Source organism: Penicillium hispanicum, assembly GCF_028827665.1.
Source record: "Penicillium hispanicum strain IBT 35686 chromosome Unknown utg000004l_segment0_segment0, whole genome shotgun sequence".
In the NCBI taxonomy this organism is placed as follows: domain Eukaryota; kingdom Fungi; phylum Ascomycota; class Eurotiomycetes; order Eurotiales; family Aspergillaceae; genus Penicillium; species Penicillium hispanicum.
In genome coordinates, this window is record NW_026623196.1 from 2,297,187 (window position 1) to 2,322,813 (window position 25,627).

The 25,627-nt window shown below is 53.5% G+C and overlaps 10 protein-coding genes across 10 annotated transcripts; 7 read left to right on the forward strand and 3 right to left on the reverse strand.

Moving 5' to 3' along the window:
• Positions 1-307: 307 nt before the first annotated feature.
• N7459_004623 (uncharacterized protein) lies at positions 308-2,716 on the forward strand (the record flags this gene model as incomplete). Its single annotated transcript, XM_056943807.1, has 1 exon — positions 308-2,716. One exon carries the CDS (start codon positions 308-310, stop codon positions 2,714-2,716), a length of 2,409 nt encoding a protein of 802 aa, XP_056800690.1.
• A 407-nt stretch (positions 2,717-3,123) lies between these two features.
• Positions 3,124-3,971, forward strand: N7459_004624 (synaptobrevin family protein; the record flags this gene model as incomplete). The annotated part of the gene is made up of 2 exons (XM_056943808.1): positions 3,124-3,161; positions 3,236-3,971. 2 exons carry the CDS (start codon positions 3,124-3,126, stop codon positions 3,969-3,971), a joined length of 774 nt encoding a protein of 257 aa, XP_056800691.1.
• Positions 3,972-4,447: 476 nt separating this feature from the next.
• On the forward strand, positions 4,448-5,733 carry N7459_004625 (nitrilase; the record flags this gene model as incomplete). Its single annotated transcript, XM_056943809.1, has 3 exons — positions 4,448-4,924; positions 4,977-5,322; positions 5,462-5,733. 3 exons carry the CDS (start codon positions 4,448-4,450, stop codon positions 5,731-5,733), a joined length of 1,095 nt encoding a protein of 364 aa, XP_056800692.1.
• Positions 5,734-7,980: 2,247 nt separating this feature from the next.
• Positions 7,981-10,172, forward strand: N7459_004626 (putative C2H2 finger domain protein; the record flags this gene model as incomplete). The annotated part of the gene is made up of 2 exons (XM_056943810.1): positions 7,981-9,769; positions 9,865-10,172. The coding sequence occupies 2 exons, from the start codon at positions 7,981-7,983 to the stop codon at positions 10,170-10,172; spliced, it is 2,097 nt and encodes a 698-aa protein (XP_056800693.1).
• Positions 10,173-10,857: 685 nt separating this feature from the next.
• N7459_004627 (dolichyl-diphosphooligosaccharide--protein glycosyltransferase subunit 4) lies at positions 10,858-11,079 on the reverse strand (the record flags this gene model as incomplete). The annotated part of the gene is made up of 1 exon (XM_056943811.1): positions 10,858-11,079. The coding sequence occupies one exon, from the start codon at positions 11,077-11,079 to the stop codon at positions 10,858-10,860; it is 222 nt and encodes a 73-aa protein (XP_056800694.1).
• A 382-nt stretch (positions 11,080-11,461) lies between these two features.
• Positions 11,462-13,174, forward strand: N7459_004628 (Zn(II)2Cys6 transcription factor; the record flags this gene model as incomplete). Its single annotated transcript, XM_056943812.1, has 1 exon — positions 11,462-13,174. The coding sequence occupies one exon, from the start codon at positions 11,462-11,464 to the stop codon at positions 13,172-13,174; it is 1,713 nt and encodes a 570-aa protein (XP_056800695.1).
• A 1,295-nt stretch (positions 13,175-14,469) lies between these two features.
• Positions 14,470-16,044, forward strand: N7459_004629 (uncharacterized protein; the record flags this gene model as incomplete). Its single annotated transcript, XM_056943813.1, has 1 exon — positions 14,470-16,044. The coding sequence occupies one exon, from the start codon at positions 14,470-14,472 to the stop codon at positions 16,042-16,044; it is 1,575 nt and encodes a 524-aa protein (XP_056800696.1).
• Positions 16,045-16,389: 345 nt separating this feature from the next.
• N7459_004630 (TBC domain-containing protein) lies at positions 16,390-19,557 on the reverse strand (the record flags this gene model as incomplete). Its single annotated transcript, XM_056943814.1, has 1 exon — positions 16,390-19,557. One exon carries the CDS (start codon positions 19,555-19,557, stop codon positions 16,390-16,392), a length of 3,168 nt encoding a protein of 1,055 aa, XP_056800697.1.
• A 590-nt stretch (positions 19,558-20,147) lies between these two features.
• On the forward strand, positions 20,148-21,295 carry N7459_004631 (SDR family NAD(P)-dependent oxidoreductase; the record flags this gene model as incomplete). The annotated part of the gene is made up of 4 exons (XM_056943815.1): positions 20,148-20,272; positions 20,362-20,393; positions 20,446-20,776; positions 20,839-21,295. The coding sequence occupies 4 exons, from the start codon at positions 20,148-20,150 to the stop codon at positions 21,293-21,295; spliced, it is 945 nt and encodes a 314-aa protein (XP_056800698.1).
• A 742-nt stretch (positions 21,296-22,037) lies between these two features.
• Positions 22,038-24,854, reverse strand: N7459_004632 (DENN (AEX-3) domain protein; the record flags this gene model as incomplete). The annotated part of the gene is made up of 2 exons (XM_056943816.1): positions 22,038-24,401; positions 24,474-24,854. 2 exons carry the CDS (start codon positions 24,852-24,854, stop codon positions 22,038-22,040), a joined length of 2,745 nt encoding a protein of 914 aa, XP_056800699.1.
• Between the last annotated feature and the right edge of the window lie 773 nt (positions 24,855-25,627).

Consider the following 25,627-nt stretch of genomic DNA (forward strand, 5'->3'; position numbering starts at 1 on the left):
CGACTGTAATTCCTGATTGGCCTGTTCATATGCCCGCAGGCAGCAGCAGCGTTTGAGCCTCAACCTGCTCCGCCTCGCCCCTCCTATCGCGTAACTTTGTCTACGGACCCATCGAAGTGCGCAATCAAACAGTCTGTGAGAGCAATCCTCTTTCCTGTAACTTCTCTTCATCATCTCCCACCATCTGAGCGAAACTGTCTTGACCATGTCGTTGGGTGATCCACCCAGTGCTCCAGTGGAACCAGCGCTGCCATTCCCACCAGCGGAGTCTTCCCTTCCAGGTCGCGGTACTCTACCAGAGCCACCAATGATACCACTTCTGCTTTTCAACGACGGGGACACACTGGTTTATATCGTCGAGGCACCAGAAGACCGCGGCGAATACATCTCATCCACGCCGACCATTCCTCACCGTATCCCCAGCGAGCGACTCCTTGCGACAGGCTCGAGTTACTTCGAAAGGCTTTTCAAACCACGATATCAAACTCGATTACGCAAGCAACGAGGATTTGCAAATGGCCTCCCAGAGGGTATCAAATACGTTATCGATCTGACACCTCCGACCTTGGACGAGGATGCGATCATTGTTTTGACAGAATTATCATGTCCCATGGGCATCCGCACCTGGGCAGCATACAAAAGTCTGTGGAAACTACCTTCCACTTGTGTTGGAGGTCAAGATGAGCGCGAAGTGGTAGAAAGACCCCCAGTGCTGTCAAATGTGGATCTACAACATGGCGAGCCGGATGAAGAGATCGAGCAGACTACACAAAACATTTTTTCCGAGGACTCGTACCCGGGGGAATCGGTCGTTCAGGAAGAGGCAGTCCTAAGACCTAGATGGTCAGCGTTGCCGGTGGAATACTCCGCCAAGCGTCACCGCGAAGGTATCGAACACGTCCTAAATGTCCTGATGGGGCTAAACGTCACCCTCAACACCCCCTGCAAGCTATGGACCTTTTTTGCGGTGGCCAAAATATTTGACGTTGGGGCATTCCCAGCTGTGAGCGGATATATCACTTCGTGGTTCTACGAGTCAGCAAATACCCGATTTATAGAGATTCACCCAGAGATCGCCTATCGGGTAGCTTGTGGAATCAAAGCTGTAGCACTTTGTCGCCATGCGTTTGCCAGCTTGGTTGGAGAGGAAGCTCTCCTCTACTTGATCCGCTCTGCGCAGTTGACCCCAATGCCGTATTGGAGGGACACGTTTGCGAAGAGTCGCATTGCCGACTTTCTGGACGATACGGAAGTGCAACGCGTTGAATACGCCAGTAAGTCGTTTGCGGAAGAAGTCATCGGCCACTTCTTGCACTTAATCGGTGCTGAAATGCACTGGATTTCAGAAATCGGGGAGTTTCGGAAACTGTCCCAGCATGCCCAAGACTTTCCCCAGGACAAGAACATAGTTCTTGACCTCATTGTCATATTGACGGACTTCATTCGATTCCAAATCTATGAAGTTCTGAATAAGTGCCGGGACCCCTGGAGATCGTCAGATGTCGTTCCCGAGGGCGAGATAGGCCCGTATACCAACGCATTTGATGGCAGCCAGATTCTTCAAAGAATTGTCGGCAAGAAGTTCTGGAAGAATCTTTTGGGTCATAACTTCAATCAGTCCGGTCATCTTCTTATGACGGGAAAGCACAAATCGGTCGCCGAGATTGGCAATGGGTTGCTAGCCTTTCGAGGTCAGGAGAATGCTAGGATCGATCGAGTTTTTAGGGCCCAAGTTGGTTTGAGCGTCACCCACTTCAACGATACGCTCGATCGCCGGGTTGATGAGACCAACGCAATAAAGTTGCCTACCTGGCCATCGGGCCGAAACAGACAGTTAACATTGACACTTAATCCGCGCCGCCAACAAGCCTATGTTGAAGAACCTGCTGGCTCGAGTTCTGCTACGGCTTCACGCAACGCTCCACCACTCGACCCAGACGTGAGTCCATTCTTTGCGATGGACAACTCGCCGCCAGAGCAATCCTCCCAGACTCCTTTACCCATTAATTTCACCGGTACTAACTCAAGCAATCCTATCATCGATAAGGAAAACCGCCGATTCGACCTGAATCTCTTCCTGACCGAAGTCTCGACGTACATCACCACTTATGTCCGCAAAGTTTTCTTTCCATACGATCCCGATGGGATAGTGTTAGAGCTCACGGATACACTGACCTGTCTGACGGATAATGAGTACCGGTTTCTGCCTCTGTGGGCTGGTGGCAACGACGACGGGTCTGGAGGTGTCTTTACTGACCACCATATTCCCAACCTGGATACCGGTGGATTCTCTGCGCCCGGTCCTGCTGTCCATACGGGCAGTGTTGCATCCACAGATGACTCTCTCAGCGAGATCAACCCAAGCGATTCGCAAAGCACTGTTCACGGAGCTTCTCACCATGCAACCTACTCCCACGTCTCAGATATCATGTCTGTAGACTCTGGGGATGCGGAAAATGTACTGGGTGTTGAGGACCTTGACACCTCGCACTTATCTTCGACGGTTTCACAAGATGATCAAGAATTTTCCATGGCCCCCGTCCAGTTCGACGAAGACGGGGAAGTTGATGCACACAGCGATAGCATTAGCACGGTGGTGATGGGGTCGGGCAATCTTTCCGACTTTTCTGATGACGATGACGATATGGCCCCTCCGAGTCCTGGCAATCATACTGATGATACTATGGACTTTGAACTGGTTGATGAGAGTATGTAAGGCGCACGAATCAATTGGTGCTTGGAGCATTATCACGGAAAATGCCCAGAATGATGATTGAAATGAACACGCAGCCCTCATCCATACTAGTACAATAAATCGATCATCTCAACAATAAAAAACCCACCATTCTTGAACGCTGCAAGGAGCCCGCCTCAAGGTAAATATCTCCGACGGTCCCCCAAGGTTTAGACATACACCTGCCCAGGTGCCCCCCGGGCCAGCTTGATGCCATGACTAAGCGGGGCCTCGGCCAACTGGAACCTGCGGACCTACCCTGAGTAACCTAGAAAGACGCGCAAGGCAACCCGTTACGTGCACGCGTGCTTCTTCTGTGACATCCTACTTTCTCCCTGGCCTCATCTGAGCTGTCTACCTGTCTTCACGCCTGCAATTATCCCCTCAACATGGCTTCCTCCTCGAAACCCCCCAGCTTCCTGCTTTAGTGAGTCTCATCCAGCATGATATCATCCATCATCAAATCGACTACCGAGCATTCTAACCACACCTCGATCCCAGCTCCTGTATTGCGCATCGCACAACTATTCTAGCCGAGCATTCTTCGCCAGGCACCTCCTCAACCGCTGCCTCCTCGCTTGCCTCTATCATCCTCCCGAAGATCACCCATGACAAATCCCAAAAGCTGACCTACACTCATGAGCGGCTCTTTGTCCACTACATTGCCGACTCACCCATCGGCGGCTCGCCAGACAGTCAGAATGGCCACTCTGAACCCAACTCCTACGCCCCCCTGAGTTACGTGGTCGTTGCCTCCGCGGAGCAAGGTCGCCGCATTCCGTTCGCCTACTTGCTGGAGATGAAACGCAAGTTCCTGGCCTCATACCCTCCCTCCAGCACGGAATTCTCCTCGCTCCCAGCTTACGGTTGTGCCGCCTTCAACTCGGAACTCCGCTCTCTCCTGCAGACATACAACACAGCGCCGCCAGCAGACTCACTAGCCTCGGCGCGGCGCGAGATCGACAGTGTTCGTGATATCATGACGGAGAACATCGAGCGTGTGCTCGAGCGTGGAGAGCGGATCGATCTCCTGGTCGACAAGACTGACCGTCTCGGTGGAAGTGCGCACGATTTCCGTATCCGCAGCCGTGGTTTGCGGCGGCGAATGTGGTGGAAGAACATCAAGCTCATGGTGTTGCTGGGCATCGTGGTGATCTTCCTGCTGTATCTGTTCATCGGTTTTGGATGTGGACTCCCCGCTTGGTCGCGGTGTGTCGGCCACAAGAAATCGCATTGAAGTATGCAGGTTGCAGGTATGATATGATTGAATAATAGTCAGGGTGTCGCATTGTCGATCTACCCACCAATTCCAGTTTTCAGCGAGCGTGGCTCCGGCCTTTACTTTTCTCCTCCCTGTCGTTTATTCCCGAGCTTTGATGACATACGATACGATATTTCTTCGTGATTGAGGTTTTTTATTCCTGGCTTGTTTGCATCATTGAGCATGATCATCACTGTTGTGTATATTAAGATGAAATCCAAATATCTGCGGGTCTTCTCCGATCTGAACCTGCTAGGACAACGGTGAACTGCAAATAATTAAGATTAGTTGCTCTTTCAGAATTCATGTGGAGGTACTCATCTCTTGCCTGGTGTAGGTACTGATCACACCGTTCAACATGGGGTGGGGTTAGTAGCCGCATTGGAATTTTGCTGCCGCTGCGGAAGCGCGCTTCACTCCACAACCCACCACTTCGATCTTCTTCAGTCAGGATGCCACAGAAATTGACGGTTGCCGTGGCACAGGCCCGTACTCGTTCGACTCTAGCATCGACCCTAGCCGCTCTAAAGGGTATCACATCTCAAGCGGCCTCGCGAGGGGTCCAGCTTCTTCTTTTCCCCGAGGCATATCTCGGCGGCTATCCTCGCACCTGTGATTTTGGTGCAGCTGTTGGTGCTCGTGCGCCCCATGGCCGTGACCAATTCCTTCAGTACTTCCAGTCGGCTGTGGATCTGGGAGATACACCCAGTGGTGCAGGCGACGACTGGGTGGAACGCAAGCTTCCCGTTGCCAGCGGCAAGAACTACCGCGGCGATGGCACAAGAGAGTTTCTTGAGCAGGTGGCTCAAGAGACCGGCGTCTTTCTTGCCCTCGGACTAATCGAGAAAGCTGGGGGCTCCCTATACTGCTCCATGGTCTACGTGGATCCGTCGCGAGGTATTCTCGGCAAAAGACGGAAGGTCATGCCTGTACGTATTCTCTCTCTGGGATGATAGCCATACGCTTCTGCAAGCTAACAAGCTCTGGGTGACTCTTGGAAAGACCGGCTCTGAACGTCTGGTCTGGGGCCAGGGCTCTGCGTCCACGCTCAAGGCGGTCACCGCTGAGATTAATGGTGTCAAGCTCATCATCGGTGGCGCTATTTGCTGGGAGAATTTCATGCCTCTGCTCCGACAGAGTCTGTACTCACAGAATGTGAACTTGTATCTCGCCCCGACCGCTGATAGCCGAGACACCTGGCTCCCTCTGATGCGGACTATCGGTGGCGAAGGACGTACATTTGTCCTCTCATGCAACCAGTGCGTGCGATATAACGAGCTGCCATCATGGATCACCGATCATGGTGCTCCGCAAGATGCTTCCAATGGTAAGTCCCGTTGCTTCGCTGTTCCTTTGAAGATCGCCTTGAAGAATCGGAATTTCAAGGATCCGTAATTACCTTCACAATGGATTGCCCCAATCATGGCCACTCGAAAACTCATTGACGTGCTTGATATCTATTACAGGAAGTCATTATATCTCCCGGGGTGGTTCCTGTATTGTTGGACCTCTGGGTGAAGTTCTTGGTGGTCCCATTTGGGAAGTTAGTGCAGACGATGCGCTCGACTCCTCCGACAGTTCCACTTCATCCGAAAAGGATGGATTGGTATTTTCTGAGATTGACTTGGAGGACTGTGAAAGAGGAAGGCTTGACATGGATGTTGCTGGAAGCTATTCGAGAAATGACTCTTTCAAGCTCACTGTTGAAGGACTTGATCTCAACCCTCCACCTCTCTAAATCTTGTCCTTGGCACCAATGATCTGCCCACCGGAAGCATTTCTGGAGAGGAAATAGCACTGCCATATTGAAAATATCATCAGATTTCTGTCCAATCGGAGGCGGAGTAGTTGGGTTATAGTGAGCTTTTCCATTTCGATTCAAGGCCTTGGGAGTGCCTTCCAAGTGATAAGGTCCCTTCTTCTCCCACTATGTACAAAAGTGATTCCAGTGACATTATAATTAATACACCAGTTGCCAGTTTTGGTACACTAAGCAGTTTTGTCAATCCGAAGATCTGCACCTGAATTGACTGATAAACTTACAGGGTAATTACTAGTCTCCAGGCGTACGTTTGACCGATCATGAAAGTACATCCTTGGAGTGGACCTATCGCGCAACGCTGTGTTTGGTCGATATCTCACTGTAGACTCAGATATTCTCATCATCGGGTAGATTAAGCTCACGCCCAGAGAAAGTGTCTCTGAAGAAGCTCCATTATACTGGCGCTCCAACAGTTTTTCCATTTTGGTGTCCGAAGAGTCACTAGACTCCACGGCACTTGGATACTTACTGTGCCCGTTTCCGCCTGGAAGACCTAAAATCATGGTTAGCTATTGATCGAAGATCGTAATTAGTGCATACCTTTCTTCAACGCCCTCTCATTCTCAGACGAAGCTAAGACGATAGCAGCACCCAGGGCCAGGTATGTCAGCAACTTCTGTATAAAGAGCATGTCTCTAGCTGTAAGAGGATCAGTCTGAGACCTCGGGAGTCGATGGCTTGGATTATTCGGTGGGAGGGACTTCAGTCTTTTAACGTTTGTCTGCGGTCCTTTCGGTAGATTTCCAAGGTTTAGAATAAAACATGCCACTTGACATGAGAATTCCACGGGGTCTCAAGTATATTCCTTCCATGGCCCTCTTGTCGGCGGGGTTTCCCTCGGCGTAGCCAATATATTAGATACAAGTCTTGAACCAAGTAGATGTCTGCTCGAAAGGAACAATGCAAAAGGCTATTAGACTACAGAATGTACCTCACTATCAAACCCACATCTTCCGAGCCCGAGGGCATCAGAGTCGGTCTGCAAGCGAGACAGAACCAGAATTGATCATGGATCAGATTCGATCGATTCTGTAGGTTTTCTTTACGCCAGTCGTTTACCTCTTCAACCATGGAGGTCCGTCGAAACGGGATTGACGAGGAGATAATTTGGCGGGACATTCACATATCCAAGGGAGGTTTAAATGCCGAAAGGCAACAGGGGAATGGGGACAACGCCTCGCTACGATGCAGAGGGAAGGAGTGAAGATTGCCGACAGAATCAACTCAATCAAGTGCAATATTTGACTTTCTGAGATCGAAATGTCGCTTTTGAAGGATGTTCCCTCTATGGGCCAGAGGTATTATAACAGATTCAACTGCCAGGCGAGAAGAAAACAGAGCCACCCACAATTCCCAAAAGCAAAAAGGATTGCCGTCCGTCTTTCAAAAACTCCTCTATCAAGAGGCGTTTCCTGTTCATCGGAGTTTAGATCGCAGCGTGGAGTATTGCAAGATGCACGCTGCCGACACCAAGTGAAGCTGAGCACCAGCATGATCTCTTCGAAGCTGTATGATCTTTGAATAACTCAAGAGCAATAACAACCAGATCAAGGAGTGGCCTCAATTCTTCACCAGTCGAAGTTAGGTGATGAAGACCCTGAAGGGACGACGAGGACGAAGACGGTCCTAATAGCTAGTCATTTTGCAACCGCGACGCGACCTATCAAGGTGATTGCTAATAAGATCTTCAGTGGTTGGGCGGCATCATCAAGCTCGCTTCATTCGTGCCGTCACGATGGGTGTTGTGGCTGATGGAAGTTGAGAGTTGCAAAAACCAAAAGTTTTTAAGCTCGCGGCCCTGGTCACATGACAGCCCCTGGGGCCGCTTAGACGAGTTTATGGGGCGCTGTGATTGGCTGGTTGCCTCGACTCCACTGGCTCCGCGAGTTATTCGGACCTGCAGAACTTCGCGTACAGGACGTGTTCTCGCCATGGACCTCCAGCTGACATGCCCCGGTGACCGAAATTAACCGTGACTCCGCCGCCATTTGAATGCGTTCTTGAACATTGTCCGGCGTTCACCTCCTCGTCCGGACCCTGGCCCCTCCATCTTCGACCCTCGAGTCCCAGCGCGACCTCGACCAACATCGTGCACCACTGTCCCCAGTCCATCCTCGCAATTCACAATCTGCCATGACACCCTAGCTCGCAGACTACACCGAAATGGCCAACAATGAAAGCTCTTTTGATTGGATGGACTTATTTCCACCGGCTGAGCAGGCCCAGACCAGTCATGACCAAGCAACCCAAGAGGGCTACGCGCATCCAGCTTTTGCGGCTGCCGAGCAAGTTGCCCAGGCGGCGCATGCAGCATATATGCGACACCTTGGTCAAAGACATTTTGGACAGGACTCTCAACGAAGTTCAAATTTCAGTCTTCCCTCAGAGGGAATGGCGGATCAGGCCATGCCCAATCATCAGTACCAGTACCGCCCTTCACCTCAACAGCAGGGCAACTCGCAAACCATCACCTATCAGCATCCGTCGAGACCGCCCAATTATTATCAAATACAGCAATATCGCCAACCTATAGCCCCACACCAGCCCAGAAATGGCCCAGGCTCATTACCGCGGTCACAATCAGGCGTATTGTCACGGTCATTCCCCGTATCGACGCAGACACAGATGCCTCGCCCCTCGATGGCTCCCCAGCGGCCAGCGCCACAAATTCCAGCTCAGTCTATACCACCTGTGGCTTCCCATCGACTCCCTAGCGGACTTCCGAGATCAGCTGTACCTCATTCGGGACCAGCAATTAAGGCACCGCCAACGCTGCCTTCCACTAGGACGGATACCTCCTCTGGGAATATGAGAAACGCATTGATACCTGCTGGTTCGAATAGCATTGTGCAATCACATCGCCCAGTCACGCAAACCAATCCTGTTCCTACCAGCGCTCTAGCCAAGCCATCCTCGGTTGAACGCTCTGGCTACGCTCCCATTGTTCGACCTGGGGAAGCCCCAAAAACGCCTCAGATTGGCACAGATAAAAAGCAGTCCAAGACAGCTCAGCAGTCCAGCTTGTCACTCACACCGTCGCGGCGACTTCCGTCCTCGAAGAGTACTGCGTCGATCATCCTGCCGCTGAACGTTGCCGATGCTCTGGTGAAGGATTCATACGATCCGGCCACGATCGCAAGAGATGTACTAATCAATGCAGGCCGGCATCCCACTGAAAAGCCCCTGAACCATCACCTGGAGATCCTACGTGAAAGGTTTCCGGTAAATTCCTCATCGGACCTGAGTACATTTCGCTGGGATATAGTCGACCCAGACACGGGTGCACGTGACGTCCCGGCTGACCGCCCACCTGCGCGTTTGCCAGACGCGCCCCTGGTCAACTCAGAATCCATCTCGCGAGACCAACCTTCTTTGCTTTCTTCTCCTACTGCGTCTCGTCCACCTCCACCACCACTACCTTCCCCTTCCATTTCATCCTCTGCTGTTGCCCACCCACTTCCTCCACCTGCCATCGGTACCTTTCCTCATAAGTCAATCTCGAAACGACCGGTACCCGCAGAGACACCTTCAATCACGGAGCCGGTTTCGCCCTCGCTTCCGCGACCTAGAGCTCCTGTACAGTCTCCAAACCTAAAGGGCTATCCGCAACCCCAAGTGGTGGTCCCTCCATCTCCCGACAATATGCCTCCCCGGAAGAAGAGAGCTGCAAAAACAGGCCCAGCAGTTGAAGTGCCTGTTCCTCAAGAGCCGGTCACCCAGTTTGCTGTCTTTCACTGCCGGTGGTCGGACTGTCAGGCGGAGCTCCACAATCTTTCCTCCCTTCAAAGCCATCTTTTAAAGGTTCACATCCCTCACTTTATCCAATGTGCTTGGAAGGACTGCAATCAAAGCACTCCGATGGCTGCTGCAGATATGTGGGAGCATGTGCGGGATACGCATGTCAAGGCCTTAGCCTGGGCGCTAGGAGATGGTCCAGTGGTCCCGGCACCTGGTGAGAATGACCTACGTGCAACTGACAGCTTCGTGTTGAGCCCACATTTGTGATTGTTTCTTGTGACCGATTATCTAACGGGAAGGCTCTTCCAGCGGATGAAAGTACCACTCCAGTGCTTAGTCTGTCAACCTTTCACCTGGTTGGCCCGAATCTACGCCCGGGAACAGTGATCCTTCCCGCTGATAATAAACTGATGAGTACGTTCAGCCGAGTTCATGGCGTCTCCACTTCTCGACAGAAGGCAGAGGCCTTCAAGGATGGCGGATGTCACTGGAAGGAAGCGACTGGTCCCGAGTCCGATCTCACTGGTCGCCGTCTCTCCCGCCCGTCTCAACTGACCACCGGCAAGCCAAAAGAAATTGCGTTCACGGTTTCTGAACCTTCGAACAATCATGCATGAGAATATGTCAGGCTTCAATTGCTTTATGATACCCCCATGCTTTTACGCCCTTGATCTTCAACTGGAATTTTGGCATACAGGGTTCTCACGCCATAATTTCCTCTGATTTTTTTTTTCAATAGAAATGGATGGTTTCGAATCAGCAGCATCTCACAGTGGTCCTGAAATAACAATGAGTATAGATAAATGCTACAAAGACAATATAGGATTGTAAACAAGGTGACGACGGAATCTTTGAGGCATAGAGGAACAATGGAACGGTGTCGAGTTAGGTGATTTTGTTTTATCGCCTGGATTTCCGCTAGGCGTTGATCAACAAACAGTCTGAGGCAGATACTGTCTGTGACTGAGAAGTAATCATTCGTGTTCTCAGATTATCTATCCCCAGGATTTTTTGTCGTTAACAGCAGTCACTACGTGTAGAAGCGATAGAGTCACATCAGAAGAAGGCCTTGTATCGCCTGTTTTGGCCGATTTTGCCGGTCAGCTTTCATAAGTAGATGAACTGGATCTTAAACGTTCTTTTGGAGCCAAGCCCAAGCCAATTGATATCTTGCCCGAAACATCGACCGTCTAGCATTGGTAGGTGGTATAATACATGTTGTATGTTGTCTTCCCGTGACCACGTCGATTGTATCGGATGTCTGTCCGTCGCTCGTCTCACCAGCAGTCCTTGTCTCTTCGATTACTTGTGTTTTCCCAAGGATGCAGAGGATCCGCCAGCACTCTCTGTTGACGCTATGGATGTGGATTCGGCGGTGTTCTTGACGGACTTCGCATTCTCAGGAGCGGCATGGTCTTCCTCATCACAAGCATTGACATCGAGGAAGTGGTATAGGATGATCATCATCATGGCGCATGAGCCAAGGAAGATGGCGAGACGGTAGAGGTCGCCGTCGGAGATCATGTTGATAGTCAAGCGGAGAAAAGGCGGACCGGAACGGGAGAAGCAGCTGAGTTGCGCTTGCAATCGGCGATTGAGCCGGTCAGGAGCGATGATAAGGAGTGGAGGATCGCGGAAGACAGCTGAACGTCAATTTGGGTAGCGATGCAAAGCAAAGACCTGGGGAAGATAGTTGCGCAGTTGAAAGGGGAGAGGTGAGAGATGAGAGTTGGAGGAAGTCGCTCTAGGCAGGACGTGTCATTATCGATCGGAGCTGGGGCGATCCCCGTGCTTTCCCCCTCTGAAGGTACTTCACTAAGATTAATGCCCGCGTTTTTCCAACGGCCGCGTTCCAAGTTCTCTAATACTTTCCTTCTTCCCGTCTCTCCATGCATCTCCCGTCGCCATGGCCGATTCAAATGGCCTGATCACTTCTCCTGGAATCCTGGGGCCCGCGAAACCATCGCTGCTGGCCTGTTTGCTCTGCCGACGCAAGCATCTCAAATGCGATGGGAATACCCCCACCTGCCATCGCTGCGCTCTCTCGGGCGCCGAATGCCAATACACCAAATCTCGCCGAGGCTACAAAGGTCCGTCCAAGAAACGTCGCGCCGAATCGGACACTCCGGACCAGGTCCCTGCTGACCCTGCCTTCGGCCGGGTCGATGCCCCTGGAGGCTGGAATCTCCAGGCCGGCTTCCATTATGCGCCGCATACAATGCTCTTGTCCTCCTCAAAATCTGCAAGTCCTGGGATGAATGATCCGATAGTACCGGCTGTGCCCATCGCTCGCCCGGCGACTAGCCCTCTAACCCCGGATTCTTCTTCGTCGGTTGCGGGCGATGGCTATTTGCTCGATATCTACTATACCTACTTCCACCCTGCCCACCCGATCCTTCCCCCACAGAGGTTTCTTTTCCAGTCTCGGTTCCCCGTGTATTTGGAACAGGTAATGAAGTTTATCGCCTCTCACTTTACCCCGGCTGCGTCCGGTGAGACCTATCGCCCAATGGTTGTGATATCTGTCCGGGAACAAGGTTCCTCGGTCGAGAAGGTCCAGGCGCTCCTTCTGTTGGCCATCGTACTGCACTCGCGCAATGAGCGGATGGAAGCCGGGGAGTGCTTAGCTTCTGCTGTGGATATTGCTTTCGAGCTTGGAATTCATAAAGCAGCCTATGCTGAGACTGCCGCCCAAAGCGATCCGATCCGCGCAGAATGTCTGCGGCGCACATGGTGGGAACTCTTCGTTATCGAGGGAATACTGACAGCACTCGGTGTGCAACGGGTCTACCGCACCAACCAGGTACCCCTGGAGGTGGCGCTGCCGTGCGAGGAGCGCATTTATCAAGAAGGCCTAGTCCCGCCACCCCCGCCTACCGTCGCCCAGTTCGATGCGCGTGTGTTCGATGACGAAGAGCGCGATTTTTCATCGTATTGTTATCGTATCGAGGCGTTGCGGATCCTCGGGCGAGTGGTGGCCACGCAGGAGATAACAACTGGCCAGCAGGACCAGGTGGAAGCCATTGACGCTCGCATTGCCAGCTGGTTTCACCATTTGCCCGATTCCAAGCTGGAGCTTCTGCGGCCGGATGGCTCGGTGGATGAAATTATGTTCCAGGCCACTATGATGATCAATGGCGCCTCCATCTACCTCAATTTCCCCCGGTCTGATCTCTTATCGTCCCCAGCAGTCGCCTCCGAGGTGATTTGTGGTCACCACGGGCCTATCAGTGTCCCAGCCTTCTCTCACCATGCCCATGCCATGAAGGCGGTTAAAGCAGCCAGTGAGCTGTCATCTCTAGCAGCTATCCGCCTGCCGGTCGAGCGGCATACTCCTTTCTTCATCTGCGCTCTCACTCTAAGCTCAATTGTCCAGCTGGCGGCATGCTCGGTCAAGGCTGGCCAGATGCCCGATCCCAGCCGCGACCGCATCGGTTTGACAATCGGCGTTTTCAAGTCGTTGGCTCGCACTTGGGCCATTTCGCAATCTATCATGCGACAGATCAAGGCGGTGGCACGCGATGTGCTAGACATGGGCGTGCGTCCAACTATGGACCAGCTCGATCTGACATCGATCCTCAACGATGGTCTGTTCTGGATGCAAGACAATCCCAGCTGAACAAAAAGCGCTGTGAGATTAGCTGTCGCCTCGCATTCGGCCGATTTTGGGAATCGTCTGAGTGAGAATGTCTCAACGCTATGGCGTCGCGTCGATGGTGACTTGAAAGGGAAGCAAACCTTATGTTCAGTTCCCAGCACACTCCTACCTGTCTCCTTGGCTCCTTGGGAACCAAAACGATGCATTATTTTCATCGCCAGGTCCCGCCATCCGCGATCCTCACTCCTAGTCGCGGATTACAGGTCACGGATAAATAACGGCACGCGGCGCAGTCGCGTCATATCGAAGATGCTTCGTTCCCGTCAATCGTGAGCAGACGGTATTGACCATTTACGCGCCATGGACAGTCCACAGTCTTCGAAAGCATACCTAGACACCAGTAAGAAGCAGCTTGTAACTGCGAAGTCGCGAATGGCGCAATATGACCCCAATTTGAGTCAACAGTTGGGGGACTGACACCGAATGAATCATCATGCTTCGGCTTCGACGTTAACTGCAGGGGCTACCCTCCTGGATAGCTGCCTGCACTGTGGTATTTTCATAAGTTGTTCTTTCTCCATCAGACAGTGCTGTCACAACCTACTTATTTCCCCAACAATGATGGGAACATATGAAGCGGACCCAGAAAGAATCCCTAAAACTGACTTATACGTGATGGGACCTTTTGTGGTCGATACTACCTAAATCCTGATGACTCCCGCGTTGATTTTCAGCATAGTTCTCAAATTCTATATGTAACAGTCGCGCTCTAGTGAATACTTGGCTAGGACAACCGCGCAAACTGCTCACGGCCCTGCTCTGTAAGTGGATCACTGCCCTTTTGAAGACTGATACTTCAAAATCGAACGATTGTGCGATGGCAGGACTGCAAGGCTGTTTGGAGATCGTCTCGAGGCAGCTGTGGGTAGCTGGTGGCTGATCATCTCGCCGATCTTCGGTCATCCTTCCGAACTGTGCCTCGTCGCGAACTATACAGGATGGAAATCCTTGTACGCCAGCCATTAGGCCGATTAGATTTTCAAACATGCCAGTCGACGCACACGACGTACGTCAGCCTCCACGGGGGTGGAAACATACCACACCCCAGAAACCCACCTGCTCACATACCAACGGCGCAGACAGTAGGCATCTCGGAGACGCTCCGGACGTCCAGGATGATAATTGAGTGGATCCTGTTATCAGGACATGCGTCAATTCCCTATCGCCAGGGCCATTCAGAACCTTTTAAAGGAGCCCACACTCTCAGGGTCGGGCTCCTCGATGAGCGCCACCGATCCCCTCGCGTTCTTGTCGTCATGGAGTTGAGGACAGACGCTCCCACCGGCCCTAAGCAGACCGACCGCACCGCCGTCGATTCCATTGCGGAGCCAGGCAAGCTCTCCACGCCTGGCGGGACTGGACTGGGGCCCCATCCGCCGCCAGAGGAGCCGGCATTTGAAATCATCGACTGGGATGGCGAGGGTGACCCTGAAAACCCACAGAACTGGCCGCTGCGCGCGAAACTACTGCGGTCGTCGGCACCGCTGGCAGTCATCTTCTCCATTGCGTTTGCGTCGAGTATCTTTGGCGCCGCGACGAGCGTCACGGCTCGCGAATACGGCGTGTCGCAGGAAGTCATGAGCCTCGGCGTTGCGCTGTTCGTGGCTGGATTCGCCGTTGGGCCGGTCGCCTTTGCGCCCATGGCGGAGGTGGTGGGCAGCGCACCGGTTCTCGTCGTTGCGTTGACTGGCTGTATGGTCTTCCAGATCCCCCTCGGCCTGGCCCAGAATGTCGCCACGATCCTCGTGTGTCGATTCCTGGCCGGGACCTTTGGAGCCGGCGGGCTGGCTGTGGGCTCGGGGATCCTGGCCGATGTCTATGGGCCCATCACTCGCGGCGTCGCCGTCGGCTTGGCCGCTAGTACCATGAACGTAGGCTCCATTGTGAGCCCGATCGCCGGGGCGTACATCGTCGACCGATATGGCTGGCGCTGGATTGCGTGGACAACCCTCATTCTCGGCGCTGCCGTTGGCATCCTGTGCACCTTCCTGCTCTACGAGTCCTCCCACAACCGCATCCTGATGCGTCGTGCTGCCCGGCTTCGCCGCGAAACGGGCAATACCAACCTGCGCGCACGCGCAGAGATGGCCTCGCTCAACCCGCGCGTGCTGCTGCGGAAGTACTGCACCAAGCCGCTGCGCATGTTCTGCCTCGAGCCGATCCTGCAGGTCATCACGGTGTACTTGATCCTCGTGTATGGCACGCTGTACCTCTCGTTCCAGCTCTTTCCCAAGGCGTTCGAGCGGCGCGGCTGGAGCACACCGGCCGCATCGTTACCTTTCATTGCGGTTGGGCTGGGGCTGCTGGCGGCTCTGGGGCTCTTCTCTCTATTCACGATGACCTGGTATAAGCGGCGGTGGGCGGCTGCGCAGAAAGCCTCGGCACGGGGCGAATCGTCCGAGAAACCCGGGTCGGTGGTTGGCATTGCGCCGGAAGATCGATTGCCGCCGATGATTCTTGGTGCCGTCCTGCTTCCGCCGTCGTTGCTTTGGTTTGGCTGGTCTGGGGACACGCACTGGGCAGCGCAGGTGATTGCTTGCTTTTTCATCGGCATGTCCCTGCAGATCATCTTCATCTCAGGTATTGTGTATATCGTGGATGTGTATCTGCTGAACACGGTATCTGCGATCTCAATCCATGTCATGGTTCGCAGCTTGGTGTCGGCAACCTTTCCGATGTTCGAAGGGCCCATGTACGATCGTCTGCATATCGATTGGTCTGCGACTTTATTGGCGGCGCTGTCGGGATTGATCATGGCGTCTCCGATTCTGTTGAGGATTTATGGGTCACGGATTCGGTCCTGGAGCCGTTTCTCTGTTGGGGACATATAGAATCACGGTTTAGATCATAGAGATTTAGAGTATAGACGGGAAGGATACGTGAGAGACGAAAGATTTAACCGAGTAGGACTGAATGCTAAACGGTGACCCAAGTGTAAAAAGCCGGGGGTATCTCAAATGCTTTGTTGTATAAGAAGCAGCGGCACGCCAACCCGGAAATCTGGGATCGCAAGGAACAAAAGAGAGCGCCAAGGAATGAAGCCAGTGAGCTATCAAATAAACAAAATAGCCAGAAACCACAGAACTCCTTGCCCAATGCTCGTGTCATATCGGCATGGTATCAAGATCTAATGAATCAAAAAGGAAAATGCACTATCTAGCCTCGAATCGGCCGTTTCAACTCCGACCTCCGTGGAACTCGCGCATTTCTCGAAGGGCAACTGCGCGGCGTGTAACAACATCTTCCCGGCGCACCATGTTGCGCAATGCCTCACTGGCTTGGATCAATCCGTCGATACTGATGGCATGATTGGTCATCTGGTGGTTGATGTACGTATAGAGAGCGGCAGGAGTAGAGCATGTTGAGAGCAGCTGTGGTTCGTTGAGCTTGAGTAATGCCAGCGCAACCTGGAACAAGAACGTGCTCCCACCTCCACTCCCAGAAACAAGGTCTTCAGGGGTCGGGATGGTCTTTTCACTGCCATCCTTGGCATTTGGGGCAGTTGCAGGGCCGCGCAATACCGTGCTGGTCACGTTCAAACAGAGCACCACATCCCAGACTCGGTAAAGTGCCTCTGCGGAGAGACAGTCAGTGAAGACAGATAGGAACCACTGGAACGTAAGTGCCTCCAACTCGACACCCAAGTCTTCCAGGTGAGCCGACAATTTGGGCAGAAGTTCGGAGATGTACTGCCTCAAGACAACTTGATCGGCACGAGACGCCAGCAGACCATGGTCATAATAGTGTTGGGGCAGGATGATTTCGATCATAGAGGTCAGGATCCAAAATGCATCTTCTGCTGTGGGCATGATAAGCAGAAGTGATCCTGCAATGAGGTTCATGCCCTGGCAGTATCCCACCTCCAAATTACGACGCGAATATGCCAAAAGTACCTCCTTCAGTTTGGTAACGCCTGGTCCTTTGCGGAAGAAGACATTGTCGGTCAAAGTGCGGCGAATATCCATGTCGATCTGGGCGACGACAGAGGAATCTGGCTCGATCCCGCCCACTCCACGTACAAGATCATCATAGTACCCCGGAATTCGCATTGCGGATGCTCCGCTACATTCGGACCAGACTTTGGCGCGGAGAGCAACCGGGATACCACCGAGAACAAGGGATCGAAACTCGCGCCATTTGGCACGGCCAACTTTGCCTTTGTTTCCCAGGCCGGCAATACCGACCACCTCGCCGTCAGTGAGAGAGGCCTCGGGTGTATCAACTGCGGTATGGGTCCGGTCTGAAGGCGCTGCAGCTGCAGCTGCTTCGCCTTCCTTCCTCCGCTCAGCGCGCACTTTACGAAGAAACTCGTTCCATCTGACAGTCCGATCCCGCTGCAGCGTATCATGGAGATCAGTCAATTGTTCTAGGAGCAGTTTCACAGGCTCGATTTCAGCTGCATTAGGCCGAACTGACGTCGTGACAAGCGTCTCCGAGTTTATGCCGGAAAACTCGGGGTTATCAGCGGTTATTGCGGATGTCGAAGCTGATGGCTGCGCACTGGAGTTGAGAGACAATGTTCCACCTTTGTCGAGCGAGATAGAGGAGCTGTGTAGTCGGTTTTCTCCCGCATTTGTCAAAGAAACAATTGGAACCGCAGAGGGTGTATGCGATAGAAGCTCTGTTGGCCGAGATGGTATCCTCAAATAGTCCTGCCAACGCCGTAAACTGACAGTTCCGCTTTCAGGGTCGCCCGGCGAGTCAGGAGGGGATGTTGGCGTCTCAGCTGAATCTGTCTTCTTGTCCCCTTCACCTTCCACATCTGACGAGTCGCCACGAATACTTCGAATTGTTTCAGCGATGCTTAGTCGAGATTTGGCCGTCTGAATTGAATTTGCCTCTCGTTGGCGCTTCTTGCGACGCTGGTCGTAAATGAAGCCAAACCGATCAGTAAGGAACTCGCCAGATTGGGAGTTGTTGTAGATAGGAGCAAGAGTTGGAGGCCGAGATTCCATGGGTAGAATGGCGTCCATTTCAACAGGACCAAGATTAGTCGATGTTCGGTCTGAGCTCTCAGAGGTCGCACCCTGTGACACACTCGTCGCTGCACCTCTTCGCGTTGCCGATGGGTTTATTTTAACAGTGCCGCTGGCTCCGCTAGCGGATCTAGAAGACGGAAGACTGACGTTGCTGTTGATTCGTTTTAACGCAGCCACAGCAGACTTAGGATGGCCGGACAGTCCATTTTTGTCTTGATCAGGTTGTGTCTTGCGACTGGCCTCCGAGTCACTCGTTGTTTGGGAATTACCCGCAAATAACTTGACAGTCCATGATCCAAGCGAACGCGAAGACTTTCGTGAGTGGATACTTGCATCGTCGCCATTTGCTGAGGTACTAGCGAGACGTCTCCCCAGACTATCACCTGCGGGAGGTTGAAACAACTGCTCATCAAGCGCCTTACGGCGGGTCGAGGGGTTGCTAGGGACTCGAACACGCTCGGTGTCTTCCTCCTCTATTTCCCTCATGTCACTTATGACACTGCTGGCACGGCTGGTCTTTCGACTGGCGTTTGCCGAGCCACCGAAAAAGTATTCACCCCAGCCACGAAGAGAGCCTTGCCGCTTTCGATTGCCAGCATCATTGGGTCGCGGTTCATTGGCACGAATCGTTGCTTGGAGATCAGAGAGATCGGATGAATCCCCATCAAGTTGCGACCCCACCGCGTCCGTCATAGCCTGAGACATGAGTCCATTCAATCCCGAAAACTGCTGTGAGGCTTGATCACCGCTATGAATACTTTCAGCATCCGAGTTGCGGTCCTCTGGTTGGTTCTCGAGCTGATACAAGCGACGCTCGATATCTTGGTTTGACACGGATACCTCTCGGAGCATGCGCTTCAGTTCTCGTTCACGTGTGTCGGCGCGTTGCCGAAGAGTCGAAACCTCCGCATCCCGTTGGGCCAGATCGCGTGCATACTGCCTGACTATGTTCACAGCTCCCGTTGTCGCAATCAGTCGTTCGATGTGCGCGTCATCGGCCAAATGCAAAGCACCGGGGATATCACGGGCCGGGGCCGAGTCATCGAAGAGTGCCGCCCGGCCAGACGTGTGAGATATTCCAGTCGTAAGCCTTGCCAATGTAGCCTTGCGACCACGCCCTGTATCATTTGCACCACTTCCATCGTCGCCTTCCAGCAATGTGCTCGTCAAGCCTCGCGACAAAGTCGAGGATCGGTCAGGCGGAGAGAGCGAAGGGAACGAGGTCAAATCGGTAGTGGCGTTGGAAGAAGCCGAATGACGCTTATGCGCCTTCGCACGAAGCGTCCTAGCCTTTTGGCTTCTGTTCGACGCAGAGGAAGCCTGTGATGAAGAACGCCGCTGGTGATGAGAATCGGGCTCTGCCATGACTCAACGACTGGTAAATGGCGTATGTGTCGGGATAGGTGGTTGCGGACTTCATGAATGCTTCGTGGCAAGGTTCAATGGAACTTTCCAACTGCAAGAAAAGTCCAGTGGGGCTCTTTGGAAGTGCTCCTGTCGCCCTGGGTGCCTTTCGTTTCGCGCGTCCTGGGCGATCCTGGGCGATCGGTGTGGATCTTGGGAATGAAGGGAGATCGGCCGCAGTATTCCGGGGATGCAGGAGCAGCCTTTCCGCGACCCGCGAACAACAAGACTGCGATCCCAAAGCCGTGTCTAGAGTCGTTCCGACACTGCCAGATGGAAAGGCTCACCTCTTCTGTGCCCAAAACAAGCAACGGCACATGACGTGATAAAATGTCACGTGATGATAGGTATCGGTCACGTTGGGATCAGGTGACATGGACCGAGGCTCTCCGCATTAACCGAGTGGGGAAGGCGCAACAAGGGTGCCGCGGCTTCCTATTTATCCCATGGAGCGTTGCTGAAGCAATGTGTTCTCAGTCTCCACGCCGCGAGACACACTGCCATTCTGAACATTTTTGGTCTTGGATTGGATTACATCACCTTGTCTGAACATGTCTGCTGCAGCAAAGCAGCGTCTCCAAGCCCTCAGTAAGCAGCTGGTCGAAGGCATCCCCGATGAGGGCACATTTGAAGGTATTCCCAGAATTCGCCATGTTTCTTCAAATTCAATTGGTCCGTAAGTCCATTCCACCAATTTACTGTACCATGTTGATTTACTCAATCAGATTTAAATCATTATATCCAAAGCTAATGCCTTCCATGCAGCCGAACCAAAGACAAGGTCGTCATCGTGACCGGTAAGTCCCATATACGCTACAAAGAGAAGACGCATTAATTGGAAGAATCTAGGAGCCAATTCACCCAGTGGCATCGGCCGTGCAAGTGCTCATCAATTCGCCAACAACGGCGCAAAAGCCGTCTACATCTGCGACTACAGTGACACTCACCTCGCAACTCACAAGCGCGAGATGAGATCTCTCTATCCTGGCGTAGATGTACATGTCCACCAATTCGATGCGTCGGATGAACAGGCCGTCATAGCTGTCATTGACGATGCAATCGCTAAGTACGGTCGGTTGGACATCTTCTTTGCCAATGCCGGAATCTCGGGCCAGCCGAAGCTATTCACAGAGACCGATGGCGACGGTTTCATGCAGACGATAAAGATTAATACACTTGGGTAACCATTGCCCTTCCTTGTCTATTATTTTGTACCGGGACAACGCTAACAGTCAAACTCAGGGTCTTTCTAGCAGCCAAGCATGCCGCCCCGGCAATGAAGATTACTTCGGCATCTAAGCCGTACCCAAGCGGGTCGATTATTTGCACTGCATCCGTTGCAGGTCTACGATCTAATGCTGGGCCAACTGATTACTCCGCTTCCAAGGCGGCCGTTGTCTCCATTGCACAGACATGCTCGTACCAACTTGCCGGCACCGGTATCCGCATCAACGCTATTTGCCCCGGCATTGTTGAGACGGGTATGACACAGCCCGTGTATGACCATGCTCGAAAACGTGGTACGGAGCACAAGATCGGGCAGCTGAACCCGCTTCAGCGTGGGGCAGTTTCCGATGAGGTTGCCCGCGTGGCGTTGTTCCTTGGCTCTGATGAAAGTAGCTATGTGAATGGACAGGCGTGGGCTGTGTGTGGTGGGTTGAGTGCGGGACACCCCGTTGTCCCTGGGAAGCTTGCGTGATGTGTTGCATCGATGTGCGTAGTCCAAATTCGGGGCCTCGGTACGCTCTGGGGATCATGTCATGGCTACCGTTTATGTATCCTACGCTGATGGAAAATATGAAAAGCAAGAACCGATTACACAGAATCCATTTTTAAATACAGAAGGGATGGAAAGCCCCATATAGCAATCGAATGAGTCCAGTTCGAACGACTGCAGACACAAGGAAACAAAGATGCGTGGCAAGATGGGGACACAATATAAGAAAAGCTTCTTCTGCAAGATAGTGAATGCAGAGAGACTAGGAGAGTGCAGAGTGCAGAGTGGAGGGCTCTCTCACGCACCGAGTCCGTGAACGACCAGCATGTTCAAGCTCGGGCACGAGATTAGGAGCGGGAAACAAGCAGCAATAAAAGCCGGGCCATCCCAAACGGCATGACGAATAGATAGTAACAGATTCCCAGGCGCAAAGAGAAAGAAAAAAGAAATCCCAGGAGGAAGGTGGGAGGGGCTCAAATTGATGGACAAGAAGGATGGATCAGGAATAAGTGGGCAGAGATGGATATAAGGGAGTATCAGAATAATCCACACGACGAAGGCAAGAAAAAGAGACTGCGCCAGACGGCCAGAACGTGTGCGCGTTGGGTCACGGCACTAGTCGAAAAATAAATACCACGCCGGATTGCAAGGAAGGGGAATGGAAAAGGCAAGATCGTCTCAGTCAAGCGTTGCATCATCCTAAGGCTGATGGGAGGGCAAACTACTAGATCACACGGGCGGTCTGGGGACGCATGAGGTCCTCGCTGGCCTGCTTAGACAGAGTGCCCGTCTCGGTTTGCTGGTCATCCAGACCGTCGGTCTCGTGGGTGTGCTCGTCATCTTCCACGATCCGGGTCGGGATTTCACCAGGGCCGTACTGCTGGCTTGACCGCTCCGGGAAGGTTGAGCTGCTGACCATCGACATGGATGTGCTGGACCGGTTGTGCACGAGGTCGGGGGTGGGAGGGATGCTTGATTGGCGAGTATCAGGGTGCAGTGAGTTGTTGTCGGTATCGCTCACTTCGCTGGTGGCGCGTGTCATGCGGCCATCCTGACCATCGTAATCGGAACCCAGGCGCTGTCCGCCGTTCTGGTGAGGCTTGGCGGCAGACTCGGACTCATCCTCGTCCTCGGCGTCTTGAGCCAAGTGAAGGCCTTCGACGGCGGCGGCGCACTGGTCGCTAATGCTCCGGATGATGTCCGCGATGGCATCGGTCTTGTCACGGAGGTAGCGGTCCGCAACATCCGTGACGCTCAGACGAGCAAGGGTCTTGTGGTCCTTGCCGAGGTTCAGCAGGTGCTGCTCCAGCACGGGGCTCATATCATTTACCGAAGACTTAGACTTAACGCTCTCCTTGCTTGATGACTCCTTTGAGACTTCCTCCACTGACTCCTCGGGGGCATCTTCGTAACCCTGCTCGACCATCTCAGTAATCTCGGAACTGCTGCCAATGGAGCGAACAATGTGCTCCATATGGTGGCTCTGGCCGCTGATCAAGCTGCGCAGATGCAAGACCACACGCTGAGCCTCATCGCGCTGGCGAGAGAGTGTGGAGTTAGTGTGCGCCAGCGCGGAGATCTCCTTCTGGTTGCGCTTGCGCTCCCTCTCCAGCTCTTCGGCAATCTCCTGCTGGAGAACCAGGGCTTCAAGGGCATCGTCACGCTGCTTCTCGGTGCCGGACAGGCGCAGGGTGAGACGAGCCACATCATCCTTCTGCTGGTCGATAAGACCAGTGAGGCGACGGTTCTCGCGCTTGTGGTTCTCAATCTTGACCTTGAGTTCGGAGGTTTCCTTGGTAAGCTGTTCAGCAAAGGCCTGGAACTTGAGGAACTGCTGCTTCCAGGTCTCGAGCTCCTCAACCAGGAAGTTGTTGCGCTTGGTAACCTTGCTGAGCTCGGTGTCCATGCGTCCCTTGAGGTTGATAAAGTCCTGCCAGGCCTCCATAGCATCGCGGGAGTACTGGTTACGCTCACGGACAATCTCGTTCAGGTGACGCATCGAGACCTTGGTCATCAGCGGCTTCTTGACCGAGCCACCGAAGATGGCCTTCATGCCAGTGTTACGGCCGAGCTTCTCACAGACGTGGTCCATAACACCCATAACCGCGTCCTGGTTCCACCAGTTGGGGTCCTGGACGCTCTCAACCTCGCCCCGCATGACGATAATCTGACCAGCGGGGATGAGCTTTCCACCTGCATAGGCGGACCGCAGGTGTGTCGGGACACCGGAAGGTGAAACATCGCCGTTCAGAGCCTGTGTCAGTCGGCTGATGAACTTGGTACGCTGGCCCTGGTTCAAGACATTGGGTGGGCTGGAGGTCAGTACAAAGTTGCGGTCGAGGTCGACCACAAGTGCATCAGAGGGAGCGTTGAACAAGGTTCGGCACTCGGCGGTGATACCAAGGATATAAGGACCGGGCTCCTGGACAAGTTCCTTGACGTGGCGGGCGTGGACCACGGGCACATACAGACCGCTCCACTCGTAAACGCGAACGCAGTAGCGGACCGTTTCGGAAGCCACGGTCAGCATGGCCGGGTAATGACTGACGAAGATAATACGGCGAGTGGGCGACACAGCAGCTTCAATCACACCGACGATGTTGGGGATTGAAAGACAGTTGAACAGGGGCCACATGGAGAAGTTCTGGAAGCCAGTGGGGGATGAGGGGAACTGATAGCAGAGGGCGTAGTCCTTCATGTCAATGCGGACCAAGTCGTTCAGGCGAGGAGCCGGGAAGCTCAGGATACGGGAGACTTCCTCGGCGTGGAACAGGTTGGTAGCCTTGTTCCAGTGAATCCACATTCCCCGCAGGTAGTCACCCAGCAGATCGTAGAGGGGATACCTTGATAGGAAACTCAAACAGTAAGGGATCCAGTAAGTCTCGTCAGGGTTGTCGTAGAAATCGGGTTCCGTCTTCTTGCGCAGCTCACGGATCGTCTCGGCCCGCTTCTCATCGGCACGGGACCAGACGCGCAGCGCGATACCGTATAGAGTGTGAGAAGAGTCCTGCTGGAGGACGAAAGCGTGGTGGGCGCAGTGCGGCTGGCTCTTGCCCGTGCATATCTCAACATCGTGAGGGAAGCAAGCCTGTATACAATGGTCAGTTACTCATCGTTCTTCTCCTGCTTCTTCACAGCGGTCACAGTAAATACTACTCACCCGCATGGCCGAGTGCAGGGCTCGTGCAATTTCATTGTCCTGCTCTAACCGGGGGCTGCTGCCCAGAATCTCCGGAAGCCAGAATTGGCCCACTGCGCCCTTCATGTGGCCAATCTTGCCCTGCGCAGGAGCAGGGGCCTTCACCCATTGGGAGGGCTCACGGCCAACACCGCAGACCATATATGCATGGGTGAGAGTTTTCGGGGTCCGCTGGGAGGGTTTGATGCTGAGAGTCGAAGGAATGGGTTGAGTGATGCGGGAGTGCAGCGACGACGTGCGACTGGGGACGACCAGCGAATTTTCCCCCTCGCCGCGAGTCGTCGGGCGGTCCCTGGTGGGCGGGCGAACAAAGGACGAGTGGTCTCGCAGAGACGGGCCCATTGTGTGCGGACTGTGCGGTGTATATACTCTGTATATGGAGTCGAGTAGGATGGTTCTCCGGGCCTCACCTCAGAGACGGGGTGAGGTAGCACCACTCGAGTGCAAGGAACGTGGTGCTTTCGGAGTATATATCAAACAGGAGAAACGGAAACAAGTTCAAAGAAGGACCAGGTTAAGTCAGTTGGGAGGCGGGTTGGAAAGAAAGAGAGAGGGAGAGAGATGGGGAGGGGGATGGATCAGACGGGGTGAGAGGCCGCATGGAACAATGGGACAAACCGCACGTTCGCAGACACAACTCGGGGACGAGAGGGTTTAGGGGGAAGAAGGGAATAGGAGTCGCTGGGCTGGAACTAAGGCGAAAGGGGGAACGTTCGTTCGACGAACCACCGGCGGCTCCACTTGGTTAAATTATATGGACGAGCGGAGATTTTAATTTGATTCTAGCAGACGATGATGGTTCACTTACCGAAATACCGCGGGTTCGGGGTACTTTGTGCATTTAATATCCATATCATATCCAGTCAGGGGCTCGTCTCGCCCGAGTCCACCGCGCTGCATTGTACTGTAAGTACCTCACTGCGCATACCGTGAATGCCCTGCTTTGCAAGTAAGCGCCTGTATGTACGACCTACATTGTGCACCGAAGACCGTTCGAGGCTCGACTCGTTCACTCGACACATCCAAATCCAGGACTGCAGGCGCACGCGGGCGCCGTTGCATCGCAAACCGTTGACCGCCGCTTTTCCTCCCCTTCAACTTCCCCACGACTGCGA